The sequence below is a fragment of the Lissotriton helveticus genome, chromosome 10 (assembly GCF_964261635.1).
Source record: "Lissotriton helveticus chromosome 10, aLisHel1.1, whole genome shotgun sequence".
NCBI lineage: Eukaryota > Metazoa > Chordata > Amphibia > Caudata > Salamandridae > Lissotriton > Lissotriton helveticus.
Genome location: NC_136071.1, coordinates 46724296 through 46744832, shown reverse-complemented (window position 1 = coordinate 46744832; position 20537 = coordinate 46724296). Strand labels below are relative to the sequence as shown.

Sequence of the window (20537 nt, the reverse complement as noted above, 5' to 3'; positions counted from 1 at the left end):
GTATTGACCATCCATGTGGCACACTGTGGTCTAGATTTCCTGTAGTGTGCACCATCCACATGGCACACTGTGGTCTAGTTTTCCTGTAGTGTTGCCCATCCGTGTGGCACACTGTGGTCTATTATTCTTGTGGTGTTGGCCATCCATGTGGCATGCTGTGGTCTAGTATTCCTGTGGTGTTGGCCATCTGTGTGGCACACTGTGGTCTATTTTTCCTGTGGTGTCAGCCATCTGTGTGACACACTGTGGTCTAGTATTCCTGTGGTGTTGACAATACTTGTGGCACACTGCGATCTAGTATTCCTGTGGTGTTGATCATACATGTGGCACTCATGTCTAGCATTCCTGTGATATTGACCATCCGTGTGGCACACTGTGATCTAGTATTCCTCTGGCAATGATCATACATGTGGCACACTGTGGCCTGGGATTCCTGTGATGCTGTCTCTAAATTAAGTAAACTGTGTGCTCCCTTTCCTGAGATATTGACTCTAAGTGTGGCACACTGTGTGCTAGTATTCCTGTGGTGTTGACTCTAGATGGGGTGCACATCATATGGCATGCCTGCAGTATTGGCTCTGGATATGGGACACTGTAAATTGTTATTCATGTAGTGTTGACCATCCATTTGGCACACTGTGGTCTAGTATTCCTATGGTGTTGACCATACATGTGGCACACAGTGGTCTAGTATTCCTGTAGTGTTGACCATCCATGAGACAGACTGTGGTCTAATATTCCTGTGGTGTTGACCATACATGTGACACACTGTGGTCTAGTTTTCCTATGGGATTGACCATACATGTGACACACTGTGGTCTAGCTTTCCTATGGGATTGACCATACATGTGGCACACTGCAGTCTATTATTCCTGTGATATTGACCATACATGTGGCACACTGTGGTCTAGTACTCCTGTGATGTTGACCATCCATGTGGCACACTGTGGGATAGTATTCCTGCAGTGTTGACCATCCGTGTAACACATTGTCGTCTAGTATTCCTGTGATGTTGACCATCCACGTGGCACACTGTGGTCTAGTATTCCTGTAGTGTTGACCATCCATGTGACAGACTCTGGTCTAGTATTCCTGTGGTGTTGACCATACATGTGACACACTGTGGTCTAGTATTCCTGTGATGTTGACCATCCATGTGGCTCACTGTGGTCTAGTATTCCTGTAGTGTGGACCATCCATGTAACACACTGTGGTCTAGTATTCCTGTGATGTTGACCATACACGATGCACACTGTGCTCTAGTATTCCTGTAGTGTTGTCCATATATGTGGCACACTGTGGTCTACTATTCCTGTGGTATTGACCATACATGTAACACACTGTGGTCTAGTTTTCCTATGGGATTGACCATACATGTGGCACACTGTGGTCTAGTATTCCTGTGATATTGACCATACATGTGGCACACTGTGGTCTAGTATTCCTGTGATGTTGACCATACATGTGGCACACTGTGGTCTAGTATTCCTGTGATGTTGACCATCCATGTGGCACACTGTGGTCTAGTATTCCTGTGGTATTGGCCATCTGTGTGACACACTGTGGTCTAGTATTCCTGTAGTGTTGACCATCCATGTGACAGACTGTGGTCTAGTATTCCTGTGGTGTTGACCATACATGTGACACACTGTGGTCTAGTTTTCCTATGGGATTGACCATACATGCGGCACACAGCGGTCTAGTATTCCTGTGATATTGACCATCCATGTGGCACACTGTGGTCTAGTATTCCTGTGATGTTGACCATCCATGTGGCACACTGTGGGCTAGTATTCCTGTGATGTTGACCATCCATGTGGCACACTGTGGGGTAGTATTCCTGTGATGTTGACCATCCATGTGGCACACTGTGGTCTAGTATTCCTGTGATGTTGACCATCCATGTGGTACACTGTGTTCTAGTATTCCTGTAGTGTTGACCATCTGTGTGACACACTGTGGTCTAGTATTCCTGTGGTGTTGTCCATATATGTGGCACACTGTGGTCTACTATTCCTGTGGTATTGACCATACATGTGCCACACTGTGGTCTAGTTTTCCTATGGGATTGACCATACATGTGGCACACTGCGGTCTAGTATTCCTGTGATATTGACCATACATGTGGCACACTGTGGTCTAGTATTCCTGTGATGTTGACCATCCATGTGACACACTGTGGTCTAGTATTCCTGTGGTGTTGGACATCAGTGTGACACACTGTGGCCTAGTATTCCTGTAGTGTTGACCATCCATGTGACAGACTGTGGTCTAGTATTCCTGTGGTGTTGACCATACATGTGGCACACTGTGGTCTAGTATTCCTGTGATATTGACCATACATGTGGCACACTGTGGTCTAGTATTCCTGTGATGTTGACCATACATGTGGCACACTGTGGTCTAGTATTCCTGTGATGTTGACCATCCATGTGGCACACTGTGGTCTAGTATTCCTGTGGTATTGGCCATCTGTGTGACACACTGTGGTCTAGTATTCCTGTAGCGTTGACCATCCATGTGACAGACTGTGGTCTAGTATTCCTGTGGTGTTGACCATACATGTGACACACTGTGGTCTAGTTTTCCTATGGGATTGACCATACATGCGGCACACAGCGGTCTAGCATTCCTGTGATATTGACCATCCATGTGGCACACTGTGGTCTAGTATTCCTGTGATGTTGACCATCCATGTGGCACACTATGGGCTAGTATTCCTGTGATGTTGACCATCCATGTGGCACACTGTGGGGTAGTATTCCTGTGATGTTGACCATCCATGTGGCACACTGTGGTCTAGTATTCCTGTGATGTTGACCATCCATGTGGTACACTGTGGTCTAGTATTCCTGTAGTGTTGACCATCTGTGTGACACACTGTGGTCTAGTATTCCTGTGGTGTTGTCCATATATGTGGCACACTGTGGTCTACTCTTCCTGTGGTATTGACCATACATGTGACACACTGTGGTCTAGTTTTCCTATGGGATTGACCATACATGTGGCACACTGCGGTCTAGTATTCCTGTGATGTTGACCATCCATGTGGCACACTGTGGTCTAGTATTCCTGTGGTGTTGGACATCTGTGTGACACACTGTGGCCTAGTATTCCTGTAGTGTTGACCATCCATGTGACAGACTGTGGTCTAGTATTCATGTGGTGTTGACCATACATGTGACACACTGTGGTCTAGTTTTCCTATGGGATTGACCATACATGTGGCACACTGCGGTCTAGTATCCCTGTGATTTTGACCATCCATATGGCACACTGTGGTCTAGTATTCCTGTGATGTTGACCATCCATGTGGCACACTGTGGGCTAGTATTCCTGTGATGTTGACCATCCATGTGGCACATGGTGGGCTAGTATTCATGTGATGTTGACCATCCATGTGGCACACTGTGGTCTAGTATTCCTGTGATGTTGACCATCCATGTGGCACACTGTGGTCTAGTATTCCTGTGGTGTTGGACATCTGTGTGACACACTGTGGCCTAGTATTCCTGTAGTGTTGACCATCCATGTGACAGACTGTGGTCTAGTATTCATGTGGTGTTGACCATACATGTGACACACTGTGGTCTAGTTTTCCTATGGGATTGACCATACATGTGGCACACTGCGGTCTAGTATCCCTGTGATTTTGACCATCCATATGGCACACTGTGGTCTAGTATTCCTGTGATGTTGACCATCCATGTGGCACACTGTGGGCTAGTATTCCTGTGATGTTGACCATCCATGTGGCACATGGTGGGCTAGTATTCATGTGATGTTGACCATCCATGTGGCACACTGTGGTCTAGTATTCCTGTGATGTTGACCATCCATGTGGTACACTGTGGTCTAGTATTCCTGTAGTGTTGACCATCTGCGTGACACACTGTGGTCTAGTATTCCCGTGGTGTTGTCCATATATGTGGCACACTGTGGTCTACTATTCCTGTGGTATTGACCATACATGTGACACACTGTGGTCTAGTTTTCCTATGGGATTCACCATACATGTGGCACACTGCGGTCTAGTATTCCTGTGATATTGACCATACATGTGGCACACTGTGGTCTAGTATTCCTGTGATGTTGACCATCCATGTGGCACACTGTGGTCTAGTATTCCTGTGGTGTTGGCCATCTGTGTGACACACTGTGGTCTAGTATTCCTGTAGTGTTGACCATCCATGTGACAGACTGTGGTCTAGTATTCCTGTGGTGTTGACCATACATGTGACACACTGTGGTCTAGTTTTCCTATGGGATTGACCATACATGTGGCACACTGCGGTCTAGTATCCCTGTGATATTGACCATCCATGTGGCACACTGTGGTATAGTATTCCTGTGATGTTGACCATCCATGTGGCACACTGTGGGCTAGTATTCCTGTGATGTTGACCATCCATGTGGCACACTGTGGTCTAGTATTCCTGTGATGTTGACCATCCATGTGGCACTCTGTGGTCTAGTATTCCTGTAGTGTTGACCATCCATGTGACAGACTGTGGTCTAGTATTCCTATGGGATTGACCATACATGTGGCACACTGAGGTCTAGTATTCCTGTGATGTGGACCATACATGTGGCACAATGTTGTCTAGTATTCCTGTGATGTTGACCATCCATGTGGCACACTGTGGTCTAGTATTCCTGTGATGTTGACCATCCATGTGGCACACTGTGGTCTAGTATTTCTGTAGTGTTGACCATCCGTGTGACACACTGTGGTCTAGTATTCCTGCGATGTTGACCATACACGAGGCAGACTGTGGTCTAGTATTCCTGTAGTGTTGACCAGCCGTGTGACACACTGGGGTCTACTATTCCTGTGGTGTTGACCATCCATTTGGTACACTGTGGTCTAGAATTACTGGGGTGTTGACCATACATTTAGCACACTGTGGTCTAGTATTCCTGTGGTGTTGACCATCCATGTGGCACACTGCAGTCTAGTATTCCTGCATTGTTGACCATCCATGTGGCACACTGTGGTCTAGTATTCCTGTGGTGTTCACCATCTGTGTGACACACTGTGGTCTAGAATTACTGGGGTGTTGACCATACATGTAGCACACTGCGGTCTAGTATTCCTGTGGTGTTGACCATCCATGTGCCACACTGCGGTCTAGTATTCCTGCATTGTTGACCATCCATGTGACACACTGTGGTCTAGTATTCCTGGGGTGTTGACCATACATGTAGCACACTGTGGTCTACTATTCCTGTGGTGTTGACCATCCATTTGGCACACTGTGGTCTAGTATTCCTGTGGTGTTCACCATCTGTGTGACACACTGTGGTCTAGAAATACTGGGGTGTTGACCATACATGTAGCACACTGCGGTCTAGTATTCCTGTGGTGTTCACCATCCATGTGGCACACTGCGGTCTAGTATTCCTGCATTGTTGACCATCCATGTGGCACACTGTGGTCTAGTAATCCTGTGGTGTTCACCATCTGTGTGACACACTGTAGTCTAGTATTCCTGGGTTGTTGACCATACATGTAGCACACTGCGGTCTAGTATTCCTGTGATGTTGACCATCCATGTGCTACACTGTGATCTACTATTCCTGTGTTGATCATATGCGTGGCACACTGTGGCCTAGGATTCCTGTGGTATTGTCTGTAAATTTAGCATACAGTGTGCTGCTTTTCCTGGGATATTAACTTTAAATGTGGCGCTGTGTGCTGATATTCATCTGATGTTGACTCTTGATGGAGTGCACTGTCATATGGCATTCCTGCACTATTGATTCTGGATATGGGACACTGTAAACAGGTATTCCTGTAGTGTTTGTCCAAATGTGAAACCATGTAGTCAGGTATTCCTGTGACACTATTCGATGCAGAACTTTGTTGCCTTGTATTCCCATGTCACAGCCCTGGCTGTGTGGTTCAATCAATGTTTATCGGTGTTCCTTTGTTATTGAATTGGATGTCGCTCCCTGTCGTCTGGATTATGATGTTGCACCCCGTGGTTTAGTATTCCTGTGTTATCGATGGAAAGGAGGCAGCCTGTGGTCTGGTATTCCTGTGGTGTTGTATATTCCTTTGGGATCAACTCTGGATGTGGTCCACTGTGGACTGGTTTTTCTGTGATGTTGGTCAGGATGCTGCATCCTCTTGTTGGGTATTTATGTGTCAGTGATTGGGATGTGACTCCCTGTGGGTTGGTATTCCTGTGTTATTGTTGGTTGTGGCACCATGTCGTCTGGTATTCCTGCGGTGCTGCTCAGGAAGCTGCATCCTCTTGTTGGGTATTTCTGTGTTATTGATTGGGACGTGGCACCCCGTGGACTGCTATTCTTGTGGGAGTGGTCAGGATGCAGCAAATTGTGATTTGGTGTTCCTGTGTTGTTGATTGGGATGCTGGGACCTTTCGATTAGTATTCCTGTAGTACTAGTCGGGATGCCACACCCTATATCATATTATTTCTGTTTTATTGCTTGATGTACAAAAATGGCCTGTCTTGTGATGTTTGTGTGGTACTGGTCAGAGTGCAGTTCACTGTGACCTTGTGCTCCTGTTGCATTTAATGGTAAACACTGTGGCCTGCTAATCCTGTGGTGCATATCCTCACGCACATTGTTGTTGTCTTTTATTCTTGTGGTCTTGCCTTGGAAGCAGCACTCATTGGTTTGGCACTTCTCTGGTGGGCACCCTGTAGATTGATAATCCTAGGGGGGCATATTATCAACAAACAGCGATGATGATCGCTAAGCGCGTTTAGTGTGTTTTTTCTTATCGCCGGCCATAGCTGGATTTTATCGCTGAGATAGCTCGCTATTATCAATGCTTATCTCCAAGGCAATAATAAATCCAGTGATAGCGGGTAAATGCAGGAATATCGCAGGAATTCCAGCAATAAAAACTCAGCGATAGGTAAATCCTTGATAATACGACATGGTGGATTTAGCCTAACAATCCACCTCCCATAGGATAATATAGCTAAGTCAGGAATTTTGCAGATGTTAGATTCCAGCATTAATGGGGTCCTAGCATGATTTTAATTGTCGCTACGCGGGTCAGGGGCATTGTTATAAATATCGCGAAGGTGCGTTAGTGATGTATTCCCATGAAGTTATGACGAACGCCTACTTTGCTTCTCATTAGCAAGGCGATGCAAGGCGTTAGTAAAACGGGTGCTAGCACAAAGAAACATGCACTATAGCCTGTTAGCGTGTCTTTGTTAATACTGCAATAAAATTAACGCTGCTTTTCGGCCAAAAACGGCCGCTAATGGGCTTGATAATATGCCCCATGGTATTTCTCTAGTAGTATAATACATTATCTATGTTGTTATTGGACGTGTCCCATTACTCACGATATAGTCCACCCAGTGTGGTTCTGTTATTCCTCATGAAGTGCCTGGGTGTGGCCTAGTTGTTGCACCCTGTAGTCTTGCATCAGTGCATGGGACCTGGAATGCAGCTCAGTGTAAATACCATTAGCTGAGATTAAGTCAAGCATTCAACTCTTCACTCTTTGCAGTCTTCATGAGTCTCCCTAAGATTTCGTACCCAGACTAGGGACTCAACCTCGCTGTGCCATTGGACTCAAGCTGCACATCACTTCTGTGACCCAACAAGGCAGATTACCAGGGGCTCACAATGAATGCAAGCAGGCACTTGGAGAGGATTGGGTATGGCATCCTGTGTTCTGGTATTCCTGTGGTATTGGTCTGGATGTGGTACTGTGTGGTCTACTATTCCTGTAATGTTTGCTTGAATGTGGTTCAGCTGATATTCCTGTAGAACTACTTGGGACAAGGCACCCAGACTCAAATTCCTAAATGTTTAGCACTGAGTTAGTGTTACTCCATTAGAAGAGGCGAGGTGAGTAGCCTTTCGCCTGAGAAAACCCGTCAGACCTTGACCCACATAATACGGGATCTTGAAACGACACAAAGTGACAGTCAACCTTGTAAAACATAGCACAGCTGGCCACTTGATTAATCTGCCAATTGTATTCACCAGCCTTGCAGTTGTGTAAGATTATTAGGAAACTATACTCTTTATGGTCCTGACAAATTGCCAATAGACCCTTTAGGGGCTGATGAGGCAAGAAACATGTTGACCAAAAAAAGTAAATAGTATTTTTGCTCTATAGGATCATCGTCTCTGATACAAGCTACACTGTTTTTACTTAGGTTAGCGAGCGTCATTAATAAAAATTTATTTAATAAGATTCTCCCTAAACCTATTTTAAAATTTCGCTCACTGCACTACTCACTTCAGCTCACATACCCTCACCAAATGTTTTTATCAAAGGAACTCTGCCAAAGAGCCTCTTCGCGGGTGCCCGTTGGGCATTGCAGCGCCAGCCTGATGAGGAACACGCCTAAATGATGAAGCATGACACATTTTGGGATGTGTGAGGGCACTTCTGCCATTTGGAGGTTATTCCCGAGCCCTGACTACCACTAAAACTCGTAGGAACTGCACACCCATACATTTGAACTCACCTCTAAAGCCCCCAGGATGCCAGGGACAGCACTTAGGAGCCAGGACTCACTCCAGCAGAGGCCACCAGCAAGGCTGTGTCCTGGTCAGTGATAATAGTCAACTGGCCACTTCAGGAAAAAGGTCTCTTGCAGTTTATTGAGTTCCTGTAGCCACAAAGGAGATCAGCCATCTGACACCTGGAGTCCACTTCTTTGCACTGGGTACAAGAGGGAGAAGGTCTGATCCTTCATGACTCCTTTCAGGTTGCTGACATCAGGCCCACTTCAGCTGTACCGAAGGGTGCCCTGGGATGCCACATTTATGGTTATTACAAAACACAAGGGAACCCAATATGCAATTGGTCAGGGACCTTGGGTACGTTATTATTTCTAAAGACAATGGTCCCTAGACAATTAGATAAAGTGTCAATTAATATAGACCCAATCAGTGCTATATTATGTGTCCAGCCGGACGGTTTTTAATATACAATAGACTAGTAAGACAGATATAAGTGAAAAAATTCAAGCGGGACTCAACCTGCGTCCTACTGACATAAACATACAAAACAACATTAAGGGAAGGGTTCAGGCAAGGTAAACGTGTCTGCATTTACATTAGCTATAGATACAACAGACAGAATATTGTGAGCACACCATTACAAGTTCAACATTGCAATTTTGTCAATGTATATGGTGTACAATTTGTCGACGACGTTTCGATCCCCATTATAATCAGTGGGATCATCATCAGGACATTTATGGTGACATGCCTGTATACAATTGCTCTAGATACCAGAGCTGTTAGTGGGTTCTAGGCGAATAATGAGGATGCCGCTGGGCGTGCTTGGTATGCGTCTAAGATGGCTGAGAGTAGCACAGAGGCTGCAGGGACCGTGAAATGTAAGAAGGGACACCTGCAAGGAACTACTCAAATTAGCAAGTTGTCCAAGGGATCTAGGCAAATATTGAAGATGCCACCGGTCGTGCTTGATAAGCGCCTAAGACGACTGAGATTTAGCACATTGGCTACAGGCACGTGAGAATGTAGAACGGGACACTTTTTGATAAAGAGTGCAGGAAATACAACAGCACCGCATGCACGATCTCCGTGGTTTGGAATTTTGCGCGAGCCTCGATTCCAGTTGTAGTCAGGGTCCCGGCGGTGAGCATGAGCAGGTCCTCAGTGCAGTCAATATGGTTGGCACTAGCTAGTGGGTTATAGTGACTTTTGGCTACTTCCTAAACAATGAAATCAAAGTTACCAGGGGCAACTCTACCTACTTTTTCAGCAGTTGCTGTTACCCTTCTGCAAACAACCTTACAGTGTGTCTCACGCCTTAAATCCAATATTGGAAACCCCTTCTCACTTGTGCAGAGCTACTCTGTCCAACTAGAGGTGTAGCCAGAGAAATGAGCAGTCCCCTCTCCTTTGTTCACTCCAAACAAATTCGGGGGGTAGCCTCTCTCCCAATGGCTAGTGTGTGCCTTGCAGACAAAGACTTTCCGATGTTCATGTCTCCCCTCACTCTAAACTATAAATGGACAGGCCACAACTCTGTCCTTTTCAAGTTAATAAAGTTCCTGGCTCCACCCCAACTGCCCCATCTGGCCTGGCAGCGATCAAATACATCCCAGTCCATCCTGTCACCAGGACTAAGCCATTGTTCTGCTCTGAGAGCAGTTTGCACATGTTACCAAGGTCAAACACTTGTTGGGGAGATTCGGGCAAGCTTATGCAAATTAACTTCTAGGAGCTTTGAGGAGAGAAAAAAGTTACTTTCTAAAAGTTACTTTTCTTAAATATTTATTAAGAATCTAACCTCACAAATGAATTGAACTTTTAAGAAATGCAAAAATAGCATTTGAATTACTATTTTAGCTGTTTCCTGTCAAAAGTTACAGATTAAAGGTTATAAGGTGTACTTTGACATTATCTAGGATCAAGCTATAGCCCTGCCAATGAAAATAGCAGGGCTATAGCTGAGGTCTGATCACTGGAGGAGCACACCAACTTTAAATTTGCACATTTTCCACTTTTAAATATCAGATAACCTACCTGGTGGGTGACAAGGTGTACTCCGGGGTGAATTATTAATATCTGAAAATTAAGAATTCAGATCAGTCAAAAAGGGTTATTTTGACTGCAGGTGTTTAAGCTACTGCAGTGAGGCTACTCATGTAAAATGTAAATGTGGGTGTACTTGTAAAGCGCACTGCGACTCCATGGAGTATCCTGGCGCTGAAGACCGCTGGGGAACCGGTCCTGGTTTTCCCTGTGAGATGGTCCCTTTCTGGGTATCTCCAAGGTGAAACCAGGCATCCCTGGCATCTGTGGGGGGCCATTGTAGAGATGAGGCAAGCTTAATGCCCAGAGTTGCCGAGTGTGTTCCCTGGTTAAAGTAGGCACCTAGGCGAGAATTATCAAGTCCGTTTTGACCCTGGTCCACGACCCTGCCACATCGGGAATTGAACCCTGGTCCTGGGCTGTTCTCTGCTTACGGGTCTGCTGCCTCTAACCAGTGAGCCACACCACTCCACTACTCACGGTAGCCCGGAAGCCATGTTTTTGAGGCCAACACCACAGATGACACTGTATGTGTTGCCGGCCACAGGTGGCATTTAACTTCCCGACCTTGGGTGTATTTCCTAAATCATATTGGAAAGTAAATATGTAATCGGGGTAATCCAATTTAACCATGTTTAAGGATGGAGCATAGGCATCTTATTCCTGTTTAGCAGGGGGAAACTGCAGAGATTTCAGCTGGTCTGATGCTTAATCTACTAGGGTTAGAAGAGGGCCCAAGTGTGAGATTTGCATGCACGATCCCTCATCACCCTGAGGAATTTAGAAAGGTAGGGTAAAGTGCCTTGTGTAGGATACGCACACAAAGACCCTCGTCTCCCTGAGGAATATAGAAAAGTTAGAGCCTGGTTCAAGTACATAATGCACATGGAAAGTGTCCATTCTGGTGGGTATCTAGAAGGGGTCATCCAGGGCACTCATGTGGAATGTGCATGTCCTGTCCTAATCCAAGAAGTGGTGAAGTGTGCCAAATGCCACCATGTGAATCAAGAGAAGTGCCAGCAGCTCAAGGCATTCAGACCAAAGGAGAGATATCTTCTCTGTTATCAGAGTGGAGAAGCGTGGCTCAATGGTTAGAGCGGCAGACCCTGATGCAGAGATCTGGCCCGGACCAGGGTTCAATTCCCCGCCTCGGCGGGTCTTGGGCTCAATTTCCTCGGACGTGACAATTCTCGCCTCGGTGCCTATTCCAGTCATGAAGTCCCACTCTGCAACTCTGGGCAATAGCTTGCTTAATCTCCACAACGACCCCAGCAGCGCTGTGGATGCCTGGCCTCCACCTTGGGGGTGCCCAGGAGTGGACACCTCACAGGGAAAGCCAGGATGGGTTCCACAGAGGTATGAATACAACGCTACGAGACCTCCGGGTAGAAGTGCGCTATATTGCATTCATATTTACATCAAAGGACCACAGTTCATTTGAAGGAGATTTAAGATGAATGCTTGAGAATCACACATGATCAATCATTTAGTAACAGAAATCTCTGGCTGGACATGGGGGTTTGGACCAAACGTCATTGCCAAAAGAAATGTGATGGTTGCTAGGTGTGCAACCATATTAAAATGATGGGATCATCGGAGGTTCATTGCGACAACAACTGAGGTCAAGCACACAAAATTCTACAGTGTATCCAGTTGCCAGGAGTCATTCCATTAGAAGGACGGGGCACATGAGGAACATTGACAACCTTTTCGACATTCCAGCGCGGCTTTCAAGGCTCTTGTCTTACACACTGTGGAAGTGGATGGAGAACTGTTTGTAGTTGAGAATCCTTTAACCAGGGTATCTTCTAGTCAACACCAGGGCAATGGGGATGGATCAAGGCGTGGGGGTAAAAGCAGGACGGTAGAAGAATTAGTGGCAGATTTACTAAACTGTCACAGAACGCACGCAGCAGGCAAAAATGCTCCGCTGTGGTGCGTGAGAGGGAGCGAGCAGGAGAGCAAGTGCCATATCTACAAAGATATGGCCCGCTCCTCCCCTCTCCCAAACACTGGCGAAGAATTTTGCTGCTGTGCGCCAAGCGCACACATTTGCGCCATACTGCAAGGGTGTCTGCGAGAGTCTAGCATAGGTTTCCAGTGCAAAATACTATGCCTAGACAACTTCTAAAACTTTTCTTACTTTGTATGTGTGCTGAACAGTGCAGTGCACTGGCAATGTAGGAAAAAAGAGAAGGGATAAAAACATATCTCATTTTAAAGCCTGGTTTCAAAAGGTGCTATTTTTTGTATGCTAAACCCTGTCTCATATTAGTCCCGCCTGGACTATGGGAACATACTATATTTGGGGGCTGATGTAGCCACTGTTAAAATATTACAGGTGGTACAAAATGCTGCTGCGCGACTTTTGAAGAATGTTCCTAGAAGAACTTCGGCAGTACGATCTCCATTGGCTTAAGGTCTCTAGTCGCATACAGTTCAAGACACTGTGCTACATGTTCAGAATTAAGGAAGGCACTGCACCTACATACCTACAAAAGCTGGTGCAACCTTACAGGCCCAAACGTACTTTGCGATCCTCGGAAACTGGACATTTCATTGTACCAAGATTCAAGCTGGTAAGGATGGGGGGACGCTCCTTTTCCTATCTTGGTCCTAAATATTGGAATGCCCTTTCTACAGCCCTTAAATTAGAGACCAGTCTTCTTCGTTTTCGCAGAGCACTGAAAACGCTGTTGTTCACATAAGTAGTTGGTTCCTGTATGATAGCTTATCTGACATCTTCTTCTTCAGTCTATCCCTAGCGCCGGGAAACCCACTGTGGGTAGCTGTGCGCGGTAAAAAGTTCAAATAAATAAATAAAATATTTTTGGTAAGGCTTTGCATCAAAAAGGTCAGTGATTGCATGGTAACGCTATACGCTGCTTTGCGGTGCGTTTAGTCAACTTCTAGCACAAAGCAAGTTTTGCACTGGAAAGTAAATTATAAAAAAAAGTTATGCTGGTTTGCGTCACTTTTTTGACGCATACCCAGCACAAAATGTTAGTAATTCACCCCCTATGTGTGGAACACCATGAAAGAGGTAAGTGGTCTGGTGAAGGTTTTGTAGCATAACTCTTATTCTGAAGCCACAACCCGTCCCGCCAAATACCACGCATCAGGCGTTAGACTGTCATATTTCAGTGTGGTGATTGACATGTGGGAGAGGTGTGGCGCCGCGGCCAGGGCGACTGACGCTGGAATCTGGGGACCACGGTTCGATCCCCGGTTCCGGCGGCAGGTTAGCCCAGCACCATGTGACTCTGGGCAATAGCTCGCTTAATCTTCCCGACGGCCCCCAGCGCCTAGAGACCCTTACGGGTGATTGTGCGCTTTACAAATGTGGACTTTACTTTACTTTACTTTACTTTACATCACCGCACTGAAATGGATTGTCACGCGTTATAGTTAGCTCTGCCTGCTAAATGCCTTCCTATATAAATACTATGCTAAATTAAAGCCGCTGGTGTGGCTGGCAGTGTGCCTTGTGGTGCGCTTGCTGATAACGAAGGCTTGGAGGCGCAGCTAACTGAGCTAGTTCAGCAGCTGGCTGCTACAATGTATCAAGGAGCTTCCGGCCTTGCAGCAAACTGTGTTTCCATGGCAGCGGTGCAGTCCACAATCCTCTTCCCACTTGGCTGCCGTTTTAACTATACTTCCAACCCTGCTGCACCTATCGCCCATCACCTGCGGGAAATATGCTGAGCAAGCCAAAGTGCCTGCCAGCTTCTGAGTTATCCCGTCGAATTTGTAATACATTCCTGCGGCAGTGCAAAGGAGCTGCCGCAGACGCTCACAGGGAGCGAGCTCCAGGCGAGGACGGAACGTTCAGCACGGCACTGTCAGTCTAAGCAGAAAAAAGGCAGTGCCGAGCGAACTGCATCATAGGGATTGTAGACTTATCTGCACAATAAGCACATTAGTTACTGTTCCTCTTCATAACGACTTAGGGGCATATTATCAAGGGGGCACAATAAAATTATCACAGCTTTAGTGTCCGTTTCCGGGCGGAAAGCGGCAATAGTTTTATCGCATTATCCTCAAGGACACGCTAGCGAGTGAATCCATGCCTCAGCGCCCGTTTTCTAAACACCCAGCATCGCAACGCTAATGATATGCAAAGGAGGCGTGCCTGACAAAACTACACCGGAGAATATCGCTAACCGGGCTTCGCAATATTTACAACAATGCCCCGGCCGCTATAGCGATACACAAAATTGTGCTAACTGCCCATTAACGCTGGATTTTAACGTCTGCTAAAATCCAGACTTTGGCATACTTTGCATGGGAGGTAGATTCCTAGGTTACGACCACAGGATCGTATCAGCAAGGGTTTCACAGTTTCTGAAAATCCAGCAATGTTCACCCTTTTTCCCGCCATTGCTGGAATTCTTATTGCCAATGCGCTGAGCGTTGTTAATACAGCGCTAGGTTGGCGATAAGTTCCAGCGATAGGCGGCGATAAAAAAAACTGCGCTAAGCGCGGTCAGCGATAAATATCGCTGCCTCTTGTTAATATGCCCCCCAGAGGTTACTACCAACACACACCAATGTGAGGCGGCGGGTGGCACAAGCTGGCGCCGTGGTAAACAAACACCTGTGACTCATCCTCCCAGTAAGTGAAACTGTGCCCTGCAATGGTGACCACTTGCCTGCAGCCTGTGCCGGTCGTGAAGTTCTGCCCTGTGCATGGCTGCAGGATAGAGGCTGCCGGCGAGCTGTGACCAAGTGCGTGCTGACTCACAGCCTGAGGCGGCCTTGCCCAAAATGCTCGGAGGCGTATGCTGTTGTCTGCCGCCTTGGTTTTACTTCACCCTCAGCCAGCCAAGAGCTCCAGTTGTCGTTCACTTGGGCTAAGGCAGCACATCTCTGTGCAGCAGCAGCGGGCAGCTGCTGACTGAGGCTGTGGGGCTTGCCAGGGTACCAGTGGAGGAGGAGGAGGCCTTCCACCTCTCGTGACTCATCTTTGTCCCGTATACAGTGCTTAATTTATGCAGCTGGTTGGTAAGGAAGGAATTCATTTTTAAGGGCAGAGCGAGTTATTTTTTTTTCCACGACAATTTGGTCCAGAGTAAGAGATAATTACGGAAAGGGAGCAAGAAGAAAGCAGAGGAAGATAAGGGAACAGTGACAATTGGAGATAGCAGGAATGAAAAATACCCCACAAGGGTGAGATAAGGAGACAGGAAGTGTAGGTTGATCGAAGAAGGAAACAAGATGTGGAATCAAAATGTATAAGCCTTGGTAGTCATGAAACCCTACATTCGGCAGCATGAGTGACTGCCTTCTAAGAAAAGGGTTGAGCTCCTTGCTAATGTTTAGGTCTCGCCTAGGCAGCGTGCATGCGCTGCTCTAGGAGGGCCTTTAGCCATCTGTTTGCTCCTTTTCCCCACACTCGTGCTTGTGCTGGCATCCACCTTGCGGGAGCGAGCAGCGGCATGCGTGGTAATTGACAACATATGGCTCTCGCGCCACAGCTGCTCACTCCCCCAAGGCGGATGCCAGCACAAGCACGAGTGTATTTGCCTGCTCTTCCGCTGACGTGGGGCCGCGCCACACTCCCTCACGCTTGTTGTTTTATATTGAAACAGTATGTTCTGCACGAGTGTAGTGCCTTATATCGCATCATTGTTCTAAAAGGCCTAGCTTGTCTGAGCTGATTCTCTTGTAAACGGTGAATCTAAAAGCATAAAAAACAGTCTTGACAAACTTAATGACTAGCCCAATTCCCAATGTTGCTTTTACTTTGTTAGGGGTTCTGAAAAATATCAAGCCGTGCCCCCCCGTTCTCTTTAAGAGTGAGGGGGCACTGACTAGATGCAGCGTGTATTTCTCCGAGTAGATGCAGCGAGGGGGAGAGTGCACGAAATGGAGCCAACATCAGTCACGTGCATTAGCGGAGTAACAAAAGGTTCATTCACGCTGCACTACATTTAATCTGCAGAAAGAACAACAGAATTCGGCATTAGCATGAAAAACCTTTCACACCTCTCTCGCACGAATAGTGGTTTAATTTATTATGTGCAGACTGAACGTTAGAGGGCAGTGCATAGTGCACAATTGTTAAACTGGACGCAGCATACTGTCCAAACAGACGATTTTACAGTCTCATTCAGGGAATACGTAAAAAGAAAAAAAAGAAAACAAAATTACGGTTTCAGATCAAGAACAAACATACACGATTCCGGACTGCTGTGTTCACCCTTGGCCTCAAACTACAAAAAATCTTTTTAAAGAACATTTTCACATTGCAGATCAGCAAAAGCAGATGAGATTGGAGGCCATCAATGCAGCTACTTCCCAGGTGGACTAGTTAATGCCCTCAGGACAACCATTTTGTCGTGTTGTAAATTACAGGCTAAACAGAACGCTCGCTCTCTGACGGGCGGGCGAGTTGACAGCTGATCAGGCAGACTGACATCGGCCCTTTTTTTAACACATCGGACTTCCCGAGTGTCATCAGCTGCTAAAATAAGTGCACGTTTACGTGCAGGATGAACCAACCTGCGCCCTTATAATGCACCTTCGATGAGGCCAGGGTCTATGCTTCCAAGTCTCACTGAACATGTTCCAAATAAAAAAACAAGCATTGGCATAGCCAATATGTCTCGCCTTTTGGACATTATAAGTGTTTAGCCATGCAACAGTTGATGTTGCACCAAGCATATTGTGCTGCATAATTAAATACTTATAAGGTTCCAAAGGCAAGACCTATTGGCTATACCAATGCTTTTTATTTGTTTGCAAACTAAGCATGGCATATGTATGGTATACCAATTGGCTTGGCATGAATCGACTGAGGCAAGCTTAAAGCCAAACCAAAAAATTACACATGCATCAAACAGGGCGATATTAAGACAAATTTGAACTGAGCTCGGCAAACCTAAACCAAGTAGGATACTTGTAAAAAACACAGAAGCCCAGGCCTAGATGCTCAAACGGGTGTAATTTATGATATTTACATGTTTCCCTCGTCTGCATTGCTCGTGTGAAAGTGTCACTCATAGTCATTGAAATGTCACTCATATAATTACACTGAAATTATGAAAATGTCACTCATGGCAATCTGAAACCTTGCAATCTGAAACCTTGGCAGCTATGCACAAATTACCTAGCTGCCTCAGTATTCTGACCATGTGACTTGCATTTCTCCCTACAGATACCTGGTCGGTCGTATCCTGACTGGCATGAGTGAGGCAGGAGGCCCCCAGCGCCTGTCGAGGCGGGACCTTGGCCTTTCCAACTTCCGGCCTGAGTACCGAACCGGCTCAAAGCGCGTGCGGCGCTCCCTGGACGAAGACCGCCCGGACCAGGCCAATCTCCTGCGGGTCAAGCGGCTGGGGGAGGGCGACGAGGCCCTACTGGCGGATGCCGCTGCCCTGCAGGACGCCACGTACAAGCTCCAGGCGGGCCTGCAGCGCGTGAAGAGGACGGACGAGCTGGGCGACGAGCCGGCCAAGCCTGCCCGAAGCAAGCGCTACGCCGCCTACAGCGACCCCGAGTACTCCGAGCAGCTCCTGAAGTACCTGCCTGAGTAACAAGAGCGCGGCAAGGAAGAGGCGCGTGCTCCAAATGGTTATTTAAAGGGAGGGTGGGAAATTAAAATATATATATAACAAATCTCTCTATATATAGGTGAGGAGGAGAAAGAAAGCTCTTGTTGTTGAATGTATTGCACTTCATGTGATGTTATCAGCCCCCTGAATCAGGAAAGATGTGAACAAGGAGCTGTGAGCAGGGGAGAAGGGGCTGGATTTGAGTTTTTTTATGTTCATTTTGTAATGCTTTGAGTCTTATGACAGCAGCAGTGAAAATGTGACACGGCGAGTAGTGTGCGGCCCATACCACGTGCTGTAAGTTCTGAGTTCTCACCTGTTCCATAATAAATGCAAGGAATCCATCGCTCGCGGTGTCCTACACCACTTTTTCACATTTAAGCAAATTTTCCAGCCAGTCTGTGTCCTTCTTTGAAGAATATCCTGACTTTTGCGATGTCAATTCATAGCTTTGCTTTTTGCGCTGGCGGTGGACTCTAAAATCCCCTATATTGTCTGTGTAACTGGTTTTGCCCGCTGTTTGTAAAGTTTAGACTTGTTAATTGAAAGGTGAGTTTTATTGTTTTGTTAGAAACATTTCTGACTATTCTTTAGATCTGCCATAGGGTGCAATGGTTGAGTGTGTATCCTTACCCCAGGCAAGCCAGGGCTTATCAGAAGATGTCCCTACAAGTCGGTGCCATGTTACCAGCCAATAAGCTAGGGGCCCATTGCGGCACGTGACAGGGTAGCCTTAGCCATACTGGCCTTTAGGAGCCACCCCTTGATATTTTCCAGACTTCTCATCTTTCTTTTGATTCAAAGAGAAAATTATCTATAACCAGAGAAAACTTGGCTGTCAATCTCAATGGCTTTGGGGTCCCTTAATTACATTGTGTTGTTCTGCTCACCTATAGGTTACTTTGCAAAAGTTACTAAAAGTTACAAGAACCACCGAGTTTCTTCATTTTGCAAGTTGGGCAGTGTGGAAAGACGGAGCTAGTAACCATCCCTTTGGGTGCCCAGAGTATTTCAGAGCAGTCAAATGCTGAAATCAAGTGAGAGAATTGTCAGCCTTTAATTCTGTTTTGTGTATTTTGTTACAATTAAATCTGTAGCCCCATAGTGTGCTTAAATAGCAACGTGTCTGTATCATTGTTCCTCCCACTCTGCACTCTGAAATATGTTTTTCTTTGTATGTGTAACTTCACCCTTACCTAGGGAGTCTGGGCAGGTTAAGAGGGAAACTGAAAGCTATTAAATAAAAAAAAATCCTAAATGCTCAGGGTGAAATGTATTTTATATAATTTACCATTCAGGAAGCTGTGTGGGAGGATGGGTGGGCCCACAATCCTGAGGGGAGCTGTGACCCAGCTTCCACACCATCTGATGAGATCCACTGAGCTGCCTCTTTTACTCTGTGGGGTCCTGTGGGCCACCTTTAGTAGTTTGACCGAACACAAAGACTACTCTTTGGAAAGAAGAAAAAACAATAGTAATATTAAGAAATGAGCAACTTACTGCTAAGCAAAGTTAAAACAGAAGCATAAACTAGTATGAACTAAATCCCAAAAAGTTAGAAAAAGGGGATATGCAGGGCCAAAGTTATAAAAATGAATATAAACACTTCCCTAAAAACCAATGGCACATAAGCATTCAGTAGAAGGCAATGACAGATGGCAAATATCTTTAAAGGATTATAACGTTTTCTCAATACACTCACTGAGGCTTACGGCTTATGTTCGTTTGCACTTGGAGTGCACATAGTTGACAACATCAAGGGGCAGTCAAAAAGTTTGCCTTTTAAGAAGCTCTTCAGGATGGAGCAAATATTTCCAGGAGGGCTAGGATGAATGTGGTAGTGAATAGGCTCCCATTTGTCCTGGTGGGGTAAATGGTGACCCCTTTGGTGAGACAGGAAAATTCAGGAGCATTTTTTGCAAGAAACTAGTGTAACCGCAGCGTCATTTTTTGGGGACGCATTGGCGGTGCAATCAGTGCTCCACACTGCTCCATATATATACAAACTGATGCATTGGACCCAATGCGTCGGTTTGTAGAGGTCTGCGACACATTATGCCTGCACCAGGTATAATGTATGCAGGGGAGGCGTCCCATGTTAAAAGCCACGTAGAACTGGTGCATTAAAATGTACAACTTTTCACTGCATCACTCTCAGAGGCATAACAAAACTTGGGGGGGCCCCTGCAAAGTTCACGGAGGGGGCCCCTCATGCTCCAGACCCTGTCAGGAGCTTTCAGGCCAGGGGCCCCTCTTAATTTGCACAGTGCCTGAGGGGGCCCATTGGTGCATGGGGCCCCCACCACAGAGGCTGCAGGGGCTATTGTTACGCCACTGGTAACTCTACGACTTGACTGCATCAAAATCCCTATGCCTTATCAAACCAGGCGTACGGATTGGCGCAGGGCTTTTAACAAGGTACTCGCCCTGTGTTCTGACGGGAAACAGCCACTACAACGTGG

At 46.4% G+C, this 20537-nt stretch overlaps 1 protein-coding gene across 1 annotated transcript in view; it reads left to right on the top strand.

Annotated features, from left to right (window-relative positions):
• The window catches only part of PCSK1N (proprotein convertase subtilisin/kexin type 1 inhibitor), a 124167-nt gene extending 104977 nt beyond the window's left edge, over positions 1–19190 (top strand). The window contains exon 3 of the mRNA XM_078664730.1: positions 17679–19190. Within this exon, the coding sequence (XP_078520856.1) occupies positions 17679–18057 (379 nt within the window). The 3' untranslated portion in view covers positions 18058–19190. The remainder of the gene's footprint in view (positions 1–17678) is intronic.
• Positions 19191–20537: the final 1347 nt, after the last annotated feature.